Source organism: Delphinapterus leucas, chromosome 7 (assembly GCF_059928025.1).
Source record: "Delphinapterus leucas isolate spDelLeu-1000000601 "Yukka" chromosome 7, BTC_Dleu_Yukka2, whole genome shotgun sequence".
Classification (NCBI taxonomy): domain Eukaryota; kingdom Metazoa; phylum Chordata; class Mammalia; order Artiodactyla; family Monodontidae; genus Delphinapterus; species Delphinapterus leucas.
Window position 1 is genome coordinate 7554054 of NC_143135.1, and position 20763 is coordinate 7574816.

The following is a 20763-nucleotide window of genomic DNA, read 5'->3' on the forward strand; positions in this document are numbered from 1 at the left end:
GGACCGACAGACGGACGGACCGACGGGCAGGCATGCGGGCGGCTCGACTCTAGACTCCGGCCGCAGCCATGGAGCGGCGGTTGCGCGCGTTGGAGCGGCTGGCGCGGGGCGAGGCCGGCGGCGGCCCGGGGCTCGACGGCCTCCTGGATCTGCTTCTGGGGCTGCACCAAGAGCTCAGCAGCGCCCCCCTGCGGCGGGAGCGCCACGTGGCGCAGTTCCTGAGCTGGGGTGAGTGGCCCGGGAGGGACCGTGGGGGGGTTGCCCGAGGGACACCGCGCCAGGAGCCTCTCCCTCCGTGCTCCACGCCCACAGACCCTCCCGCGGGGAGCCGCACTCCCACAGGTTTCCCCCCCCTCCCAGACGACCTGCACTGGCCCTGATACGTGCCACCAGACCCCGGCCCTCTCAGTCACCTACACACTTTACTCTTATTCAGATTCACACACACACTTGTTCCCACTCCCAGAACCTGGCACGTGTGCACCACACACATCTCACTCAGACACACAGAAACTTGGCCCCAGGTGTAGACCCCAGACACATGTACACAGTACACGCTCCACACAGAGTCATCTCATGATCTGTGAGAACACAGCCTCTCACACGGAGACCCCTGTGCATGTGACCCACTGACAAACATGCTTTCTCTGGCTCCCACATTCCACAGACACACTGAGACACTCACGTGCAGCTCCTGGAGAGACCCAGGGAACCCTGCCGACCCCCGCACCCACACTGCATCTGATACACACTTGTCTCCTTCCGCTCACAGATCCATAGGTAGTGCACACTTGCAGGCATCCCCTGCCCACCCCACCCCACACTTCCATTTCCCTGCACACCAGACCACCCAAGACTGGACACAGGAACCAACCTCAGACCCTTTGTGCGCAAGCGGCTGCCCAGGCCTCCTGAGGGCTACTCCCCAGGGCTGGGGCAGGGGGCTGCATGGAGGTGGGTCTGCACCCCTTCCTGGCATTGACTCATCTGAGTCACTGGGAGTGGCTGGCCTGGGATGACCCTGAATCCAGTGTGGGCACTGGTGCCACCCCAAGGGCTCCCTGGTCACGCCTGGCCAGGCCATGGGGGAAGGACATGGGGGCCTGGCTTGGAGGGCGGGGTGAGGCGAGTGTTTGCCCAGTGGGCGACTAGCATTCCTGGCACTCCTGAGATCTGGGCCAGCACGAGGCCCAACCTGGCACGGTTAGGGGCCTGTGAGACATGCCAGTGAGTTGGGCCCAGTGCCAGCCCTTTCCTCTAGCGTGAGGGCAGTCAGAGGGCCCCTGCCTCTGCTGCCCACCTGTCTCCCCAGTACTCCTGGACCTTATGTGTGTGTCTCTATGTTGTCATCACCCCCTGTGATGCCCACACACACGTGTGCTCCTCCCTGCCTGCCTCTGGCACCTCTTCCCTGGACCCCAGCGTGGGGGCCTGTCTGTTGACATCTCCCCAGGTAACTCACAGAGCGGGTGACTCACTCTGCTCCTGCCTCAACTTGTCCCTGCTCCTGCCCAGAGCCCCCATCCATGCAGCAAGGCAAGGGGACTGGGCAGCCTGTCCTGGGGGCCTGGGTCCTCCTGGCTATAGGCCCCAGGCTTTGGCCCCTGTCTGGCTGATGGGTAGCCACCCTCACCTCGGGTTCCCCCTTGCAGACCTGCAGCTGCTCCTCCCCAGCTGCACACATGGACCCAGGAAAAAGACAATTAATTTCTGTAATGAGGTTTCCACACCACCCATGCTGGGGGGGTTCTGCCTGATAAACCTGTGGAGCAGCTCTCTGTCCCAACCACAGACCTGCCCAGCTGGCAGGGAGTTTACCTGCTGGCAGGGGGAAACTGAGGCAAGGAGCCAGACTGTAGCTGCCCCCAACCGCTGCTGCGCCCCCTCACCTCCCTAAGTTTCCAGGCCCCAATTCCCTCCCACAGGCCTGGGGCTCCTCCAGGCCTAGAAGGGCCGGGGAGTGGCTGGACATGTCCCTCCTGGGAGTGTCAGGGACTCTAAGGAGGAGGTTCGTGGCCAGATGCAGGTCCAGAGAGCGAGGCAGGGCTCAGAGTCGTAGGGCTGGTCAGGCCTGGAGGAGATCCTGAGCACTCACACCCTCAGGTGCCAGCGTCGGGCGCCAGGGGAAGGTGTTTTGGCCCGTTTTTGAGTCTTGTGAGAACCTGGGCAGACCTCACTGTGCCTCCGGCCTGAGGAGGCCCCACACAGGGAGCACAGAGCCTGCCCGCCCAGAGCCCCGTAGAACCATGCCCTACCTGTCCTCCGGGGCCGCCCCAGGCCTCACTCCAGCCAGGTACCTCTGTGCCTACAGAGGGACCCACAGCTCCTCAGTGGCAGAGAAGCCTCTCTGGGGACAAGGAATGTTGCCGGTCCAGTTTCCCAAGACAGGCCCTGGCCTGGTCCTGCTAAAGGGCCAAGAACTGTGAGCTGGGGGTGGGAATGGTATCCCCATCATTCCAGGGTGACCTGGCCAGCCATGCTTAGCCCCCAGGCTGGGGAGAACTACAAATCCCATCAGCCCCTGGGATAGAGGCCACCTGGAATCTGGGGACAGGGGTCCAGGGAACCATGGATTCCGGGGGGCCAGGTAGTCAGCCAAGCCAGGACCCCACCTTCCACACTTCCTGATCGTGGCTGAATGGGCTGCAGCTCCTGTCAACCCCTTGGCCACAGGCCATCCCTGGGGAGGTCATCCCTGCCCTGGCCTTGTGGGAGCTGCAGGTGAGAGAGAGCCTCCCTGCAGGCTCTCTGAGCCCCACTTTGTGTGCCCTCAGTCAGTCCCTTCATAGCAAAGGTGAAAGAGCTGCAGCTGCAGAGAGATGACTTTGAGATCTTGAAGGTGATCGGCCGAGGGGCCTTCGGGGAGGTGAGCAAAGGGCCTTGGGGTAGTGGGTAGGAGGGCGTTTGCACCCAGGCTGGACTGACCCCAGTGCTCTCTGTGGCCTCAGGTCGCTGTGGTGAGGCAGAGGGACAGTGGCCAGATTTTTGCCATGAAAATGCTGCACAAGTGGGAGATGCTGAAGAGGGCCGAGGTCAGTGTTGCGTCTGGGGGAACTTTGGGTGGCTATAGGCCTCTGAGACCTGCAGGGGAAGCGGCCGGGCATGGCTGCGGAACAGGAAGAGGATCCACCCCCAGCAGCGCATATTCTTCCTATCCCTTCCACACAATAAGCCTTTCTTAGAGCAAGCAGAATTGTTCCCATTTTCTTCCTTTTTTTTTTTTATTTGCCTGAGTTGGGTCTTCATTGCTGCGCGTGGGCTTTCTCTAGTTGGCGGCGAACAGGGGCTACTCCTCGTTGCAGTGCGCAGGCTTCTCGTTGCGGTGACTTCTCTTGTTGTGGAGCACGGGCTCTAGGCACGCGGGCTTCAGTAGTTGTGGCTCGCGGGCTCCAGAGCGCAGGCTCAGTAGTTGTGACGCATGAGCTTAGTCGCTCCACGGCATGTGGGATCTTCCCGGACCCGGGCTCGAACCCATATGCCCTGCATAGGCAGGCGGATTCTTAGCCACTGCGCCACCAGGGAAGTCCCCCCATTTTCTTTATGATAACACTGAGGCCCAGAGCCATAAAGCACAGGCTCAGGCTCACACAGGTGACCTCGATCCACATTCCTAGACTTACTGAATCTTTCTCCATCCCCTGAGCTGGCAAGGTGGGGTTCCTGGGCTCCGATCCCACCCTCCTCCCTTACCCCCTGTGCCCCAAAACTGTTGCAGACGGCCTGTTTCCGGGAGGAGCGGGACGTTCTGGTGAAGGGGGACAGCCGCTGGGTGACCGCTCTGCATTACGCCTTCCAGGATGAGGAGTACCTGGTGAGGATGCTCAGCAAAGCTGGAGGGGGGTTACCTAGGGACAAAGGAGAAGGCTTTTGGGGGCCAGAAGCACTGATCCAGGAAGAGAGAGACCCTCCTACTGGGACCAAAAGGCTTCCACTCCCCACCAGCTCAGGCCTAGAGCCTCCTGCCTGAGGTTTGGCTGGGAGCTGGCTGCCCCAGAGCTTCTGGGAGACACAGCCTTGCCTTCCCAGAGCCCTGTGGAACCCCTGTGAGGCAGGTGGGAGATGGGTCCCTGGGGCAGGTGCCCCCCCGCCATCTGATTCTTGCCCCCTGCCCACCGCCTTCTAGTACCTGGTGATGGACTACTATGCTGGAGGGGACCTCCTCACTCTGCTGAGCCGCTTTGAGGACCGTCTCCCGCCTGGGCTGGCCCAGTTCTACCTGGCCGAGATGGTGCTGGCCATCCACTCGCTGCATCAGCTGGGCTACGTCCACAGGTGGGGTCCCCAAAGCCCCTGCTGCACTTTCAGTCCCTGTTGACAGCTCTGGGGGCAGCTGACCCATAAGTGCCAAGCGCTGTGCTGGGTGCTTCGTATGCACAGAACCTTTGAATTCTCACACCCAAAACCTTGTGTGATGGGAGCTGCTATCATTCCATTTTCCAGATGAGGTAGTCAGGGCTTAGCACAGGTAAGCACCTGGCTCACGGTGACTCAGCCCATGGGTGGCCGAGCCGTGGGTTGCACTGGGGGAGTCTGACTCCTGTGTCCCCCATGGTACACTCAGCTGCCTCCAAGGGTCGTCCTTATGGGTCCCTCTCCCCAACTTAACCAACTTCCTTCTTGGGAGCCAGAAGGCCTGGCCACCATCCTTCCCCCCTCCCACACGTGGGCACTCTGCTCACATGTGGATGCAGGAACATGTGCGAGCATACACACACTCGCACACCCAGGCATGCGCCTAAATGCACATCCACATGCACAGATCAAGCCCCTCACTCTCCCTGTCCTCCCCCAGGGACGTCAAGCCAGACAATGTCCTGCTGGACATGAATGGGCACATCCGCTTGGCCGACTTTGGCTCCTGCCTACGGCTCAACAACAGTGGCATGGTAAGGGACCCCGCCCTAGATGGGGACAGAGGAGAACCTGGCTGGGAGAACTCCCAGGGGAATGGGAGTCACCAGGCCTAGTGCAGGTGGCATCAGACTCCCAGGGGAAGGAGGGGCTAGGCCTGGGGCCCAGGTGTGGGCACCGTGCCAGCCAAGCCCTAGGGAGTTGGGGTGCTAGGCCCAGACCCAAGGCCGTGGTGAGGGGCCGAGCCTGAGGCCATGGTCATGGCGTCATTAACACCACCACCCACAGGTAGATTCGTCGGTGGCAGTGGGGACGCCCGACTACATCTCCCCTGAGATCCTGCAGGCCATGGAGGAGGGCAGGGGCCACTACGGCCCACAGTGTGACTGGTGGTCCCTGGGGGTCTGTGCCTACGAGCTGCTCTTTGGGGAGACGCCCTTCTACGCTGAATCCCTGGTGGAAACCTACGGCAAGATCATGAACCATGAGGTCTGGCCACCAGGCCCTGGGGTTCTGGGAAGGCAGCGGGACTCCTGAGTCTGCGAGGTTGGAGATGCCCGGAGGCAAGGGTGGGATTCTGGATACTCACCTGCACCCCTCCCCCGGGCCTGCAGGACCACCTGCAGTTCCCCCCAGATGTGCCCGATGTGCCGGCCAGTGCCCAAGACCTGATCCGCCAGCTGCTGTGCCGCCAGGAGGAGCGTCTGGGCCACGGAGGGCTGGATGACTTCCGGAACCACCCCTTCTTCGAAGGCATAGACTGGGAGCGGCTGGCGACGAGCACTGCCCCCTACATCCCCGAGCTTCGCGGGCCCATGGACACCTCCAACTTCGACGTGGATGACGACACCCTCAAGCATCCAGTGAGTGGAGGGGCCCACAGCAGTGGGGAAACTGCCTTGAATCTCAGTGGCTGTGGGACCCTCCCCCGCACCGCGAAGTTTCCCAAAGCAGTTGGTGGGCTGGGGATGAGGCCTTCAGACCCCAGAGACTCGTGGGAGTTATGGTTCACCTGGGCTGGTTCACCTGCACTAAGGTGGGTTGTGCCAAGTGAAGGTCCTTTGACCACAAGTGTCATCCTGTTAATCAGAAATCATATAAGAAAGAAAACTCCCAGCAGCACCTGGGAGGCCGGAACCTCAAAGACTTATGGGAGTTGTAGTTTTTTTTGCAGGTGGGGGGTCTGTGTTATCCCTCTAGGTTCCCACCTGAGCAGGAGGAGGTCGGCACTCAGTCCCAGGGGGTCTCCTGGGTCTCGAGCCTCAGCCTGGAGCTGTACCTGTTACAGGTACAGAGCTGTACCTTTCCTTCTCCTCCTTCCGCAGGGGACCCTGCCGCCACCCTCCCATGGGACCTTCTTAGGCCACCACCTGCCATTTGTGGGTTTCACCTATACCTCAGGCAGGTGAGTCTAGTCCTCACACACCTTGTGGGAAGCTGGGGTCTGCTGGCCTGGAGAACACCAGGAGCGTAGCCCATCAGGACCCTGGGAAAGTAACCAAGTGGCCCACCTGGTATCTGCATGAGACAGGTGCTCGGGAAGTGTGCTCGAGCCCTCAGCCGGACAGTCCCCCATGCCCTCAAGATCCTGGTGGGGCTATGCCTCCTATGGGTCCTGCCCCAGCATCTGGCCCTCACAGGACCCTCCACGGCTGGCTGGGCGAGTAATGGACTCGAAGCCAGAGACGTAGCACCACTCCCCGAGCCTCACTTTGTACTCCTATAAAATGGACAGGATGCTCTCAGCCCAGTTCCATTTGTGGGGCTGGTCTGAGACTGCAGCGAGGTCCTGGGGGAGTGGGAGGTGCAAAGTGTAAGCAGACACGGATGCATCTGACCCTCACTCGTGGAGCGCTCATTCTGTGCTGGGCGTGGGGTCCCCGGGCCCTTATCACTGAGTCCTCTTGACGGCCCTCGGAAGAGCCCCTTGCATCACCTGCATTTTCCTGTGAGAAAACTGAGATTCTGATATGTTCAAGGTCACACAGCTTGTAAGGGCCAGGGCTGGGGCTTGAACCAGGGCCCGGGGACCCTGGAACCACTGCTCTGGGCTGCTGCCCACACTAACAGCCTGGAGCCTCCTAAGGGCAGGGTCTGGTCTTGATTGTTTTTACTCCCAGCGCAGAGCCCAGACGTGGGTACAGAGCTAGTGCATAGTGGCTGTTTCTTAGGTGAATGAATGTTTGGATGCAGAAGAATGGAGGAGGCTGGGGGGTGGTTCTCTGCCAACTCTTGCCCTGCTCTCCCCAGTCTGGGCCCTGAGAGCACTTCTGAGCAGTTGGCTGCCCTGGAGCGGAAGCTCCGCTGTTTGGAGCAGGAGAAGGTGGAGCTGAGCCGGAAGCTCCAAGGTACGGGGGAGCCGGCTGGGCTGGGCAGGGTGGGTCTGCCCCGGGGGCTACCGCTGCAGAACGAGCTCCTCACCTGCGGGTGCCCCCCAACACAGAGGCTCTGCCGACCCCCTCAGACCCTCGGGAACTGGAGCAGCTACGGAAGGAAGTGCAGACTCTGCAGGACAGGCTGTCAGGTACCCCCCAGCACCCCATCTCTTTCCCCTCTACCCTCACCTTGGGGGCCGAGCTGTTTTCCCAGCACACCTGAGTCCAACCTGGGTTCCAGTCCTGCCCCTGCTCTGTACGTACGTGTTGTGTGATCTTAGGGAAGTATCTTAAACTCTCTTGAGTCTGCATGTAGAAAATGGGCCAAGCTGGGGTGAGGGTTCCGTGAGATACTGCACATAGAGTTCCTGGCTGAGGCTGGGCTCTCAGCATGTGCGGGTCTCAGTGACAATTCCTGGCAGAGACGCTGAGGGACAGCAAGGTGGACGGACGCCCAGCTGGTAGCCCAGGCCAGGACAGTGACGTGCAGCAGGAGAGAGACCAGCTCCTCCAGGTAGGGCTTGGGGAGGTGGCTGAGTGGCCCGGAGTTCGATGCTAAGGAGGTCCATGCTCTGACTCCAGGCCTTGCCCTCCCCACCGCCACCTGGACCCCAGGAGCTGGTCGAGGTGCGGGCGGGGTTGCGGGCGCAGGAGCAGGAGCTGTGCAGGGCCCAGGGGCGGCAGGAGGAGCTGCTCCGGAAGCTGCAGGAGGCCCAGGAGAGAGAGGTGGCCATGGCCAGCGAGACCCAGGCCCTGAGCTCCCAGCTGGAGGAAGCCTGGGATGCCCAGAGGGAGGTGAGTGATGGGGTCGGGGACAGCAACAGGGCCCTGCCCCCAGGACCTCTGGTGTGGCTGGAGGAAGGCTGGGGAGCTCGGTTCGGGGTGCCGGGAACACCAAGTGCCTTTGCACTTGGCCGAGGCCTGAGCGAGGGAACAGGTAGGGTGGGCAAGGGTCCAATGCCTCCACTCCTGCTGCAGTCGGCAGAGCCTGAGAGTCTGGAGCAAGGCCAAGAGTTGGGGTGGACAGGGACTTCCCTGGCGGTCCAGTGGTTAAGACTCCGTGCTTCCACTGCAGGGGGCGCGGGTTTGATCCCTGGTCGGGGAACTAAGAGCCCACGTGCCGCGAGGAGCGGCCAAAAAAAAAAAAGAGTTGGGGTGGACAAGGTCAGCACTGGCTGCTTCTGCACCCCATCCCAGCTGCAGGCCCAGGTGGCCGCCCTGAGCCAGGAGGTGCTGCAGCTCCAGAGACGGCAGGAACGAAGCCTGGAGAAGGAGCCTCCCCAGATCAAGGTGGTGCCTTCCCCCCTGCCAAGCGGCACTTCTCTTGGCCTGGCCCCACTCAGGGTCCTCAGGGCCAGGCCCCAGGGGTAGGGTGGGCCATGGCTTCTCGGGCCCCTGCCCTGACCCCTCTCCATGTCCTGCAGACCATCCACACCGCCTCTGAGACCAACAGCACAGGATTGCCTGAGGGCAGCAGGCCTCAGGAAGCACAGCTGAGGCAGGAGGTGGCTGCCCTGCGTGTGCAGCTGGAGCAGGCCCGTGGCCACGGGTGAGCTGGGCAGCCGGGGCAGGGGACAGGGCGAGGGCCCGAGCTGGGAGTCACAGAGTCGTCCTCCTCGCCCGCAGGCCACGTGGGAAGGAGGAGGCTCTGTGCCGGCTGCAGGAGGAGAACCAGCAGCTGAGCCGGGAGCAGCAGCGGGTGAGCAGGGCGGGCAGAGGGCCGGAGAGACAGGCAAGAGGTGGGACAGAGGCGGGGAGCCGGCAGGCCGGGTGGGCAGAGCTGCCAGGGCTGCAGGCCAGCCATAGTGGGTGAGCGAGGGTGGACACAGGTGGGCCTCAGGGGCGCTGGGGCCCCTGGGGGCTGAGCCCTCCTTCCTACCGGGCCCCCAGCTGGTGGAGGAGCTGGAACGGGAGCAGCAGAGCAAGCAGAGACTGGAGGGCGCGCAGCGGGAGACAGAGAGCAACTGGGAGGCCCAGATTGCCGACATCCTCAGCTGGTGGGTGCCCCGGGGCTGAGGGCGGGGGCTGGGCCCAGGCTGGGCTGAGGGCGCAGCCCCTGACCCTGAGCCCCCTTCCCAATCAGGGTGAATGATGAGAAGGTGTCAAGAGGCTACCTGCAGGCGCTGGCCACCAAGATGGCCGAGGAGCTGGAGTCCTTGCGGAACGTGGGCACCCAGACTCTCCCTGCCCGGCCGCTGGTGAGCCCCGGGGACACCCAGGGGGAGGGGTGCCAGGAGCCGCACTCCACGGGTAGGGACGCTAGCTCACAGAAGATCAGGGACTTGCCTAAACTCACACCGGGTCAGGGGCAGAGCTGGGGCTTTGAGCCTGGCCAGGTGGTGTGGTGGGAGAGGGCCTCTGAGGTAGCCAGGCCCTCAGGGCATCTCACGTTGATTCCCCCTGGCCACCAGGATCAACAGTGGAAGGCACGGCGGCTGCAGAAGATGGAGGCGTCGGCCAGGCTGGAGCTGCAGTCAGCACTGGAGGCCGAGATACGGGCCAAGCAGGGCCTGCAGGAGCGGCTGACGCAGGTGCAGGAGGCCCAGCTGCGGGCTGAGAGGTGAGACCACGGGCAGGCACTGCGAGGGGCCCAGGACCCACGTGGAGGCCTGTGGCGAGCTCTTGCCTGGTTCTCCCCAGCCGTCTGCAGGAGGTCGAGAGGCACAACCAGGGCCTGCAGCAGGAGCTGGCTACCCTCCGGGAGGAGCTGCGGGCCCATGGGCCAGGGGGTGAGTGGCCGTCTGCATGCCTTGTCCTAGAGCAAGTCCTCTGCTCCAGGTCACCAAGGGCGTCCCACGACAGCCTGGCCGGGCTGTGGAGACAAGAGTTTGTTCCAGACTCTGCTGCCTAACCCACTATCTGTTAGCCAGCACTTACTGAGCACCTGCTGTATGCCAGCCCCCCAACACTTCCCAGCCTGTGGTCATTTCCCCATTTTACTGAGGTGGAAACTGAAATGCCCGCCCTGGCCCCGGTTTCCTCAGTGACAAGTGTTAGGGTGGAGTCCCTGGTTCCAGTGACCCATGCCCTCTGTTTGCAGACACCAAGCCCTCAAACTCCCTGATTCCCTTCCTGTCCTTCCGGAGCTCAGAGGTAAGAACGGTTGCGGGGCTGGCTGGGGCAGAGTCCCAGGGGAGGACACAGGGACCTTGACTCTGCCCCCATCCCATTCCCCAGAAGGATTCCACCAAGGACCCCGGTGTCTCAGGAGAGGCCCTGAAGCCTGGGCTGGAGCCCGAGCTGAGGCCAGAGGGCCGCCGCAGCCTGCGCCTGGGGGTGAGGACCGACAGGAGACCCGCAGTTGGGGGGCCTGGGCCCCACCTTCTGCCTGTGCATGGCTCACCTGTTTGCTCGCCCTCCCCTGCAGGGTGTGTTCCCCAGAACGCCTGCTGCTACCACACCCCCTGCAGAAGGTCCTCCTGCAAAGGTCAGTGCCCGGCGGGGCGGAGCGGGGGCACCAAGCCATTCTGCCAGGTTTCCAAGGACCCGCTTGGGTTCCCCCCACGTGCGTTCTGGCTGGCAGACTGCAGTGGGGCTGGCAGTGGTGGCAATGAGTTTGTTTTTTTTTTTTACATCTTTATTGGAGTATAATTGCTTTACAATGGTGTGTTAGTTTCTGCTTTATAACAAAGTGAATCAGTTATACATATACTTATGTTCCCATATCTCTTCCCTCTTGCGTCTCCCTCCCTCCCACCCACCCTATCCCACCCCTCCAGGCGGTCACAAAGCTCCGAGCTGATCTCCCTGTGCTATGCGGCTGCTTCCCACTAGCTACCTACCTTACATTTGGTTGTGTATATATAATGTCCATGCCACTCTCTCACTTTGTCACAGCTTACCCTTCCCCCTCCGCATATCCTCAAGTCCATTCTCTAGTAGGTCTGTGTCTTTATTCCTGTCTTACCCCTAGGTTCTTCATGACATTTTTTTTTTCTTAAATTCCATATATATGTGTTAGCATACGGTATTTGTCTTTTTCTTTCTGACTTACTTCACTCTGTATGACAGACTGTAGGTCTATCCACCTCATTACAAATAGCTCAATTTCGTTTCTTATTATGGCTGAGTAATATTCCATTGTATATATGTGCCACATCTTCTTTATCCATTCATCCGATGATGGGCACTTAGGTTGTTTCCATCTCCGGGCTATTGTAAATGGAGCTGCAATGAACATTTTGGTACATGACTCTCTTTGAATTATGGTTTTCTCAGGGTATATGCCCAGTCGTGGGATTGCTGGGTCATATGGTAGTTCTGTTTGTAGTTTTTTAAGGAACCTCCATACTGTTCTCCATAGTGGCTGTATCAATTTACATTCCCACCAGCAGTGCAAGAAGGTTCCCTTCTCTCCCCACCCTCTCCAGCATTTATTGTTTCTAGATTTTTTGATGATGGCCATTCTGACTGGTGTGAGATGATATCTCATTGTAGTTTTGGTTTGCATTTCTCTAATGATTAATGATGTTGAGCATTCTTTCATGTGTTTGTTGGCAGTCTGTATATCTTCTTTGGAGAAATGTCTATTTAGGTCTTCTTTCAAACTCTTAGAGGAAAACATAGGCAGAACACTCTATGACATAAATCACAGCAAGATCCTTTCTGACCCACCTCCTAGAGAAACGGAAATAAAAACAAAAATAAACAATTGGGACCTGATGAAACTTAAAAGCTTTTGCACAGCAAAGGAAACCATCAACAAGACCAAAAGACAACCCTCAGAATGGGAGAAAATATTTGCAAATGAAGCAACTGACAAAGGATTAATCTTCAAAATTTATAAGCAGCTCATGCAGCTCAGTAACAAAAAAACAAACAACCCAATCCAAAAATGGGCAATGAGTTTTGAGTATGACCACAGGCTCGCTGGGGCTCAGAGTTCACACTGCCACCTGGCTCAAATGCACTGGTCTTGCGCGAACCTCAGGGTGGCCGGGTTGGTGACGGTGGCGGGGGCGCGGGGCGGTGCGAGGCCCTCGGAGGCCGGGATCAGGCATGGGTAATGTGCGTGTCCCCTCCCCAGCCTGGCTCACACACGCTGCGCCCCCGGAGCTTCCCATCCCCCACCAAGTGTCTCCGCTGCACCTCGCTGATGCTGGGCCTGGGCCGCCAGGGCCTGGGCTGTGACGGTGAGACCCTCACCCACTTCACCCCCCTGCACACCAGCCTCCCACGCACCAGCCACAGCCCCTAGGCGGAGGGAACGGAAGTGGCCCCAAGCCTGCCACACCCAGGCAGTTTCAGCCCAGGCCACTGGCGCCTCCCGGTCAGCATTCCCCACTGCTCCGCTTTCTTTCTCTTTTCTCACTTTATGGGGAATCCGTGCCAGGCCGAGGGGAGCTGGGGCTGGGAGTGCCCAGGGTCCCGGGTCCGGGCTGTCCGCACCCCACCTCACACCACCCGTCGGCTCCCGCTTTCCCCACAGCTTGCGGCTACTTCTGTCACTCGACTTGTGCCCCACAGGCCCCACCCTGCCCCGTGCCCCCTGACCTCCTCCACACGGCCCTGGGAGTGCACCCTGAAACAGGCACGGGCACCGCCTACGAGGGCTTCTTGTCGGTGAGCCAGCACTGGGGGAGGAGGAAGACGGGCGTGGGTGGCTGGGCCCTGGCAGGCCCTCCCACGCCTGCTCTCCCGCAGGTGCCACGGCCCTCGGGTGTCCGGCGGGGCTGGCAGCGAGTGTTTGCCGCCCTCAGTGACTCGCGCCTGCTGCTGTTTGATGCCCCAGACCCGAGGCTCAGCCCGGCCAGCGGGGCCCTCCTGCAGGCACTGGATCTGAGGTGGGTGCCAGGCGGTAGTTTGGGGCAGGGGGTGTGTGGGTCAAGGGGGCAGCCAGGGCCGTGCGACCGCTGACCTGCTCCATGAACCTCCCAGGGACCCCCAGTTCTCGGCCACCCCTGTCCTGGCCTTGGATGTTATCCACGCCCAATCCAGGGACCTGCCCCGCATCTTTAGGGTGAGTTCGGGGTGGCGGGGGAGGGTGATGGACCAGACCTCTGTCTGCCTCTGTGCTGTCCCCACTCCAGCCACTTTTCTCCATCTCCATGGCTGCCCCCTTCCTCCCGCCCCCCTCGCCTCCACATGAATGGCTACAGTGGCTTCCGCTCTGGTCCGTGTAGCTACACTTCATCCTGCAGTGCAGTTTTCCATATATGAAGCTGGTTGTGTCCTGCCGCATTTAGGACGCTTCTGCGGCTTCCCGTCGCCCTCAGCGTGCTCCTAACCGTAGCGTTGAGGCCCCACATCTCTGACCCTACCAGCTCCCTGCCCTCCCCCACCTCAGGCACTCCGGGTCACTCCAATCATCCCCCAGGCTCCGGCAGAAATGTCTCTTCCTCTGGGAAGTCGTCTTTCACTGCTTAGCCTGGGTGAGGGGGCCCCACCCTGTGGTCTCACGATGCCCCGTCCTTCCCCTCCGATGGCACTGGTCCCAGGGCTCTGGAGTCGTCCCCATGCTTGTCTGACCAGCCCACCTGGCTTATCACCTGCTGCAAGACAGCACCTAGCACTGCCCCGGGCGAGCCGATGCCGGTGCTAATAAGCATCAGCCCATGGAGAGAGGGACGGGAGGAAGGGCGGCTGGCTCTTGGCCCTCTGCCCCCCAGCCTGGGTCCCCGCCCGCAGGTGACGGCCTCCCAGCTGACGGTGCCGCCCGCCACGTGCACCGTGCTGCTGTTGGCGGAGAGCGAGGGTGAGCGGGAACGCTGGCTGCAGGTGCTGGGCGAGCTGCAGCGGTTGCTGCTGGACGCACGGCCCAGGCCCCGGCCGGTGTACGCGCTCAAGGAGGCCTACGACAACGGGCTGCCGCTGCTGTCCCACGCGCTCTGTGCCGCCATCATCGGTGAGCCTCACGCAGAGGGGGCGCCGCCCAGGCAGGCTCGGGGGAGGAGTCCCGGGCTGCCACGGTCACTAGGGCCGCTGTCACTGCCCAGTCCCTGCAGCCCTGAGCTGTGGACTCTCCTGCACGTGTCCTCCTCGCCACTCCTCTGGGCACAGCTGTGTGATGAGGGACCTGGGCTGAGGGTTGGGAACCTGGCTTCTGCCACTCCATTTCTCTGCGCTCTCCTTTCTGCTTTTTCTAAAAGAATCTCAAGTGAGCGAAAAGAGCAGAGGCTTTAGGAAGAGATAAAGGAGGGTTCCGCTCCTGACTCTTACCAGCAGCCAGGTGACCATGGGGGAGCCTCACACTGTCTCCTTTGGGGCTGCTGTGTTCAGCCAGGAGCCTGGTGCACCGTGGGGCCTCCGTATCGGACAGCTGGGGAACAGGAGAGGAGGCTCCCTGGCCTCCCCCAGCAGCCAGGCCCTGAAGCGGCCCTGCCCCGGCGGGCTGGGACCTCTCCCTGCAATCCCTCAGGACGGGAGCTACAGGAGCCACTGCCCGCATCCTCCAGGTCCCCTGTGTCAGTCTGGAGCCGGGGGACAAGGGCATTTATCGAGCAGGGATTGCTGTGAGCTTAACACTCACCCTGCACTGCTTCATCTCTTCACAGCCTCACAGCAGCTGTGTGAGAAAGGTTAACCACTATTATCCCCGTTTTACATAAGGGGAAACCAAGGCTCCGAGAGGTGAAGTGACTTACCCCAAATCCCACAGCTCGGGGTGGGGGGCCTCTCACCCTGACTCCTGTCCCCGTGGCCCTTCCCTATTAGAGCCAGTCCAGACTCTGGGACAGAAGGGTCCAGTGATGCAGGGACAGTGTCCTCAGGAGAAACCTAAGCTTAGCAAGGGCAGGCAGCCTCCCCAGTCTCCTGCCTCTGGATGGGCCTTTGGACCCCTGACCCTCTCCCTCCCTCCCTCCACCAGACCAGAAACGGCTTGCTCTGGGCACTGAGGAGGGGCTGTTTGTGATCCACCTGCACAGCAACGGTACTACCAGGCTGGGCCAGGGCGGGCGTGGGTGCGCATCAGCCCCAGGGGACAGAGGAGGCTGGGCACCGACCCGCTCCTCACCGACCTGCCGGTGACACTCTCCCTCGCCAACCCCACAGACATCTTCCAGGTGGGTGAGTGCCGGCGGGTGCAGCGGCTGGCCGTGAGCCCCACCGCGGGCCTTCTGGTCGTGCTGTGCGGCCGAGGCCCCAGCGTGCGCCTCTTTGCCCTGGCCGAGCTGGAGAACATGGAGGCATCAGGTGCCAAGATCCCCGAGTCTCGAGGCTGCCAGGCCCTGGCAGCCGGGCGCATCCTGCAGGCCCGCACCCCCGTGCTCTGTGTCGCAGTTAAGCGCCAGGTGCTCTGCTACCAACTGGGTCCAGGCCCGGGGCCCTGGCAGCGCCGCATCCGCGAGCTGCAGGCACCAGCACCTGTGCAGAGCCTGGGGCTGCTGGGTGACCGGCTGTGCGTGGGCGCGGCTGGCGCCTTCACCCTCTACCCGCTGCTCAACGAGGCTGCGCCCTTAGCGCTGGGAGCCGGTCTGGTGCCTGAGGAGCTGCCCCCATCCCGCGGGGGCCTGGGTGAGGCCCTGGGCGCCGTGGAGCTCAGTCTCAGTGAGTTCCTGCTGCTCTTCACCACCGCCGGGGTCTATGTGGACAGCGCCGGTCGCAAGTCTCGCATCCAAGAGCTGCTGTGGCCAGCAGTGCCCACGGGTTGGGGTGAGGCCTTTGGAGGGCCAGGCTGGGTGGGGCCTGACGCTTGCGGTGTAGCCCACACGTTGGAGGAAGACAGGGCCCTGCCCAAACTCCTGAGCTTGGATTTGGAGGCCAGCGTGTGTCCTCCTGCCCGACCACACCCTCGGTGGCTTGCACGGGATCATCTTCCCCTGCCTGAAGTACTCTCCTTTTCGTACCTGGCAAACTCTTAACCAAGTCCAGCCCCAGTGGCAGCTCAGGGCCTAGAGCCGGTAGGCCCTCCAGAAATGACCCCCATGATTGCTGTCATTATCATTACAGCTTTCACACTCCCTCCCTCCCCCCACAATCGGTCCTTTGCTCCTTCTTGCTGCCCCACCTCTGTTCACACCTCTGCCCTGGCTCTCTGCACCTTCTGTGTGTGGGGGGCCTGCAGTTCTTCATCACATCCAGTACCCAGCCCAGGCAAGCGCACCCCAGAGGCTATGAATGTTTAGAGGAATGAATGAATGAATGGACAGGGCAGCGGGGGAGTCTCACATGTCCACAGGTAGCTGGTGTGATGGGCTACAGCCTGGAAGAGAGGGACAGCGCTCCTTTCATGAACAATCGCCCGTCTGGGGGTGAGGCCTGTGGGTTGGGTCCAGACTGCTGGGGGCCAATTCCCAGCTCTCACTCACCACGGAGTGAGACTCAGCTCTGGGGTTTCCATTCCCTCATCTTAAGTTAGGGGCAATAATACTACCTGCCCGGAGTTGTTTGAGAATTAAAGGAGGAAAAGTATGCAACATGGCTAGAACTAGGCCTGGCGTGGCTAGAGTGAGTGCTCCCTGATCGTTATCTCTAACTTGCTATGGAGGTTGGGTGGGGCAACCGGGAGAAGAAGGACCTTTGGTGGGGCGTGGAAGTTACGGGTGCTGTGACAGTACACAGGGTGTTCCCTGTGATAGGGAGGGGGAAACAAGCCCAGAGAGGTGCCTCACTTGCCTGGGGCTGCACAGCACAGTTTCCCACTCTACAGGTTACGCAGCCCCCTACCTGACAGTGCTGAGCGAGAACGCCATCGATGTGTTTGATGTGAGGAAAGCAGAATGGGTCCAGACGGTGCCACTCAAGAAGGTGAGGGCCCGCTCAGATCCCTGGGGCTGGACTGGGGTGTGGTCGGGTAGTATGGCGTGACCTCTGTGCCTGTTGCCTCAGGTGCGACCCCTGAACCCAGAGGGCTCCCTGTTCCTCTTTGGCACCGAGAAGGTCCGCCTGACCTACCTCAGGAACCTGCTGGCAGGTGAGGGAGAGTGGGGGTGGGAGGAAGGGGTGTGACCCTGAGCACCAGTTGACTGGCGCCATGGCATCTTGTGAGCACCGCCCAGCGCTCTGCTTCTCCTGCAGATAAGGACGAGTTCGACATCCCCAACCTCACCGACAACAGCCGGCGCCAGCTGTTCCGCACCAAGAGCAAGCGCCGCTTCTTCTTCCGCGTGTCGGAGGAGCAGCTGCAGCAGCAGCGCAGGTGCGCGTGCGTGGTGCGGTGGCTGGGCGGGACCTCCTACTCTTGGGGGCGGGACGAAGCGCGAGCCTCGCTGTCCCGGAGAGGGCAGGAAGGTGTCACCTTCGCCGCCTCCCTCCCTTCACCCCTTCCCCCTGTAGGGAGATGCTGAAGGACCCTTTTGTGCGCTCCAAGCTCATCTCAACGCCCACCAACTTCAACCACCTGGTGCACGTGGGCCCTGCAGACGGAAGGCCCAGCGCCAGGGACCTGCCCCCGGTGAGTGTGAGTCCTCTGGAGCCAATCCCAAGCCTCCCTGGTGAAGCTGAGCCAATCACCGGCCTCTGCTTACTTGGGACCCAGGACCTCAGGGCGTCCAGGCTGTACGCAGTTCATTTGACCTTGTTCCAGCCTTCCACCCTGTCCCCAACAGGCTCCGGAAGAGAAGGGCCAAGGTGCCCGCAGCTCTGGCCCGCAGCGGCCCCACAGCTTCTCCGAGGCCCCGCGGCGCCCAGCTTCCATGGTCAGTGACGGCCTCGCTGTAGACGCGGACCACAGTAAGGACAGCCTCACAGCCTCCACTACCTCTGCGTCCCTTCCCCGTGTTTCCATCCCCTTTGGACCCTTCAAACCTGACCCCGGATTTTTGTCCCCTTGCTCATCCTGCTCCTGGAGCAGTGAAGAGGAAGCCTTGGACGTCTCTGTCCAGCGAGTCGGTGTCCTGCCCCCAGGGATCTCTGAGCCCCGTGGCCTCCCTGATACAGGTGAGCCGGTGGGGGCTCTCCCTTTCCCCATTGAAAGGCAGGCATTTCTGTTTCGTGCTGGGACCTGAGGCCAGAGAACAAGCTGAGCCCATCCCTGCCTTGGATGCTAAGAGATGCTGACCCTCCCCTGTCTCGCCCCTTAGTGGGTCCCAGCAGGGGCCTGGAGGCAGGTCAGCCGAGGTCTGACTGTCTTGGCTCTGACTGTACCAGCAGTGTGGCCCCGGGCGAGGTGCCCAGCCTCCCTGAGCTTGTCTCGCCTGTAAAATGAGGTTATTGTTATGAGACCTGTAGGAGGTACCTGGCACAAGGGGAGAGCACCACAGCAGGGGAGCTCTTGGATTTTTTTTTTTGGCCACGCCACATGGCTTGCGGGATCTTAGTTCCCTGGCCAGAGATTGAACCCAGGCCCTCAGCAGTGAGAGTGCAGAGTCCTAGCCGCTGGACTGCTAGGGATTTCCCGCTCTAGGAACTCCTGTGGGCGAGAGGTCAGAGGAGGGAGCAGTCTGGCTGGGGACCAGGAAGATCTAAGGACTTGGGAAGGCTCCCACTCCCCCTCCAGCCACGTCTCCAACTGCCGCCCCCACTGCAGCCGCACCAAGCCACTCAGAGCCCTGGGACCACCATGTTCTTTCACACCTCCAAGCCCTCACCCCTGCTGTCTCCCCTGCTTCTCTTGAAATACCCTTTCCTGTCGTCCACCTGAGTAAGGGCCAGGCCATCTTCAAGGCTCTGCACCACTGTCAGCTTCTCCAGAGACCACGTGGCTGCCTGGTCACGTGGTCACTGCCGCCCTCCTCCCTCCACCTCCTAACTGTTGATCCTGCTGTGCTGTGATTTTCGTCTGGGTTCCTTCCTTGATTGTGGGGGTCAAGTTTGTCTTCTGCTTGGAGTAAAGCCTATTTGTTGATTGAATGTAGAATGGAGTGAATGAACAAAGGGGCTTTGGTTTGGGCTCCAGAGTTCAGTAGGATTTCCTCAGGCTCTTCTCACGTACCCCTACCCCACCTCACATCTGACCTCCTCCGATGGCCCTGCTGCAGCAAGGGATGTGTCCTGGGGAAGCCTCTGGGAGGCACTGACCTGGTGAGGGAAGAGTCCTGCTTCCTCTTTCTTTCTTTCTTTTTTTTTTTTAATAAATTTATTTATTTATTTATTTATTTTTGGCTGCGTTGGGTCTTCGTTGCTGCACGTGGGCTTTCTCTAGCTGTGGCGAGCGGGGGCTACTCTTCGTTGTGGCGCGCGGGCTTCTCACTGCGGTGGCTTCCCTTGTTGCGGAGCACGGGCTCTAGGCGAGCGGGCTTCAGTAGTTGTGGCGCACGGGCTCAGTAGTTGTGGCTCGCGGGCTCAGTGGTTGTGGTGCACGAGCTTAGTTGCTCCGTGGCATGTAGGATCTTCCCGGACCAGGGCTCGAACCCGTGTCCCCTGCATTGGCAGGCGGAGTCGTAACCACTGTGCCACCAGGGAAGTATCCTGCCTTCCTCCTTCTACCCTGACTTCTTTCTGTTTCCACTCCAGGTCTCAGAACGGCCCCGGAGCCTCCCCCTGGCCCCTGAATCTGAGAGCTCCCCTTGACACCCTCCGGCGGGGCCCAACCCCCAATCCCAGGACCGAGAGATGCGAGAGAGCAAAGAGCTTGAGGAACGCCATATTCCGGCCGGTCCGGAACGTGTGGAAATTCGGACTCAGGGCAGGCCTGGCCTGGGCAGCCATGGCCTGGGTTGCTAGGACAGGGCCGGGGGCGGGGGGATCTGACTCCCAGCCCTCATCCTGCCCTTCACTCTGCTCCCAGCCCCAGCCTGTGCTAGCCATGGGGAATAGGATGGCCCCCTTCTGCCCTGGGGGCCCCTCTGCGCCAGTGTCCAGGGGTGATTTTGCCAAAGCTGTCACTTCCAGGGCCAAGCCCCAGGAGTCTTGTGATCAAGCGTCCAGAAGAGGGACAGAGAGGGGCCGGGTTCCTGGGAGCAGTCTGGGGTCGTGGCTGTGGACTGTCTAGCCCCCAAGGAGGTTGAGTTGGGGCATATCCCAGTCTCTGCTCAGGGTCAGGGCAGGAAAGACAGGCTCTAATCCAGAGGAAGAGGTAGAGAAGGAGGGAGAGGATGTTGGTGAAGGAGGTGAGAGAGGCAAGGGGAGGAAAGGAAGTGCAAGAGGAGGGGAGAGTGATTGGAAGGAGGTGAAAGCCATCCAGAGGAGAAGGACAGAAGGATAAAGGAGGAGCGATGGAGAAGAGAGAGGCCAGAGGAGGGGGTGGAGGGAGAGGGAGCTGGGAGAGCACAGGCACAGGCGCCTTCTGTCTGGGGGGAGACGGTGGGGGTGGGAAGAGGGAGGGGCTCTGCGAGCCAACTGACATTGTCATCTAATCTGTCCAGGAGGAAGAGAACTCCGAGCCAGGGATGGGATGGGGGGGTATTTATAAGGGCTGCTTGGTGGGAGATGGGCACCCTACGGGTTTCCAGGCACACTCTGGCCCTTCGCAGAAAGGCGGGGGGTCATTTTTCTCAAAGCTTCAACCACCTGTGTGTTAGGGGACCACAGGGGCATTTTATTACTGGTCGCAGTCATTATTATTGTTACTATATCACTATTTTTATTAAACCTCCCCCTACTGACGAGTAGGGGGCAAAATAAATATTTATCTCCTCAAATGCCATATTCCCGGGAGGGATAGACCCTGACACTCTGTGAGGCAGTAAGAAACCAATAAAGACAACTTTGTAAGCTG

At 60.9% G+C, this 20763-nt stretch overlaps 1 protein-coding gene across 22 annotated transcripts; it reads left to right on the plus strand.

Moving 5' to 3' along the window:
* Positions 1–20763, plus strand: CDC42BPG (CDC42 binding protein kinase gamma). Of its 22 annotated transcripts, XM_089914570.1 has the most exons (39): positions 1–228; positions 2775–2866; positions 2949–3032; positions 3716–3811; positions 4124–4272; positions 4793–4886; positions 5140–5340; positions 5466–5714; positions 6177–6256; positions 7102–7199; positions 7295–7375; positions 7649–7740; positions 7842–8021; positions 8424–8516; positions 8651–8775; positions 8853–8925; positions 9117–9223; positions 9310–9424; positions 9638–9786; positions 9867–9955; positions 10267–10319; positions 10404–10502; positions 10594–10653; positions 12253–12358; positions 12655–12788; positions 12870–13009; positions 13104–13185; positions 13854–14070; positions 14209–14322; positions 14720–14743; positions 15034–15096; positions 15219–15818; positions 16816–16913; positions 16995–17079; positions 17184–17304; positions 17442–17559; positions 17714–17837; positions 17959–18044; positions 19560–19743. In XM_089914570.1, the coding sequence occupies exons 1-39, from the start codon at positions 69–71 to the stop codon at positions 19614–19616; spliced, it is 4788 nt and encodes a 1595-aa protein (XP_089770696.1). In that variant the 5' UTR covers positions 1–68; the 3' UTR covers positions 19617–19743. The 22 variants fall into 22 exon arrangements, with proteins under 22 accessions (XP_089770696.1, XP_089770697.1, XP_089770685.1 ...); XM_089914556.1 differs by lacking the exons at positions 14209–14322; positions 14720–14743 and adding an exon at positions 19024–19127 and having other exon boundaries at positions 11–228; positions 7809–8021; positions 17692–17803; positions 19560–20763; XM_089914555.1 differs by lacking the exons at positions 14209–14322; positions 14720–14743 and adding an exon at positions 19024–19127 and having other exon boundaries at positions 11–228; positions 7809–8021; positions 10407–10502; positions 17956–18044; positions 19560–20763.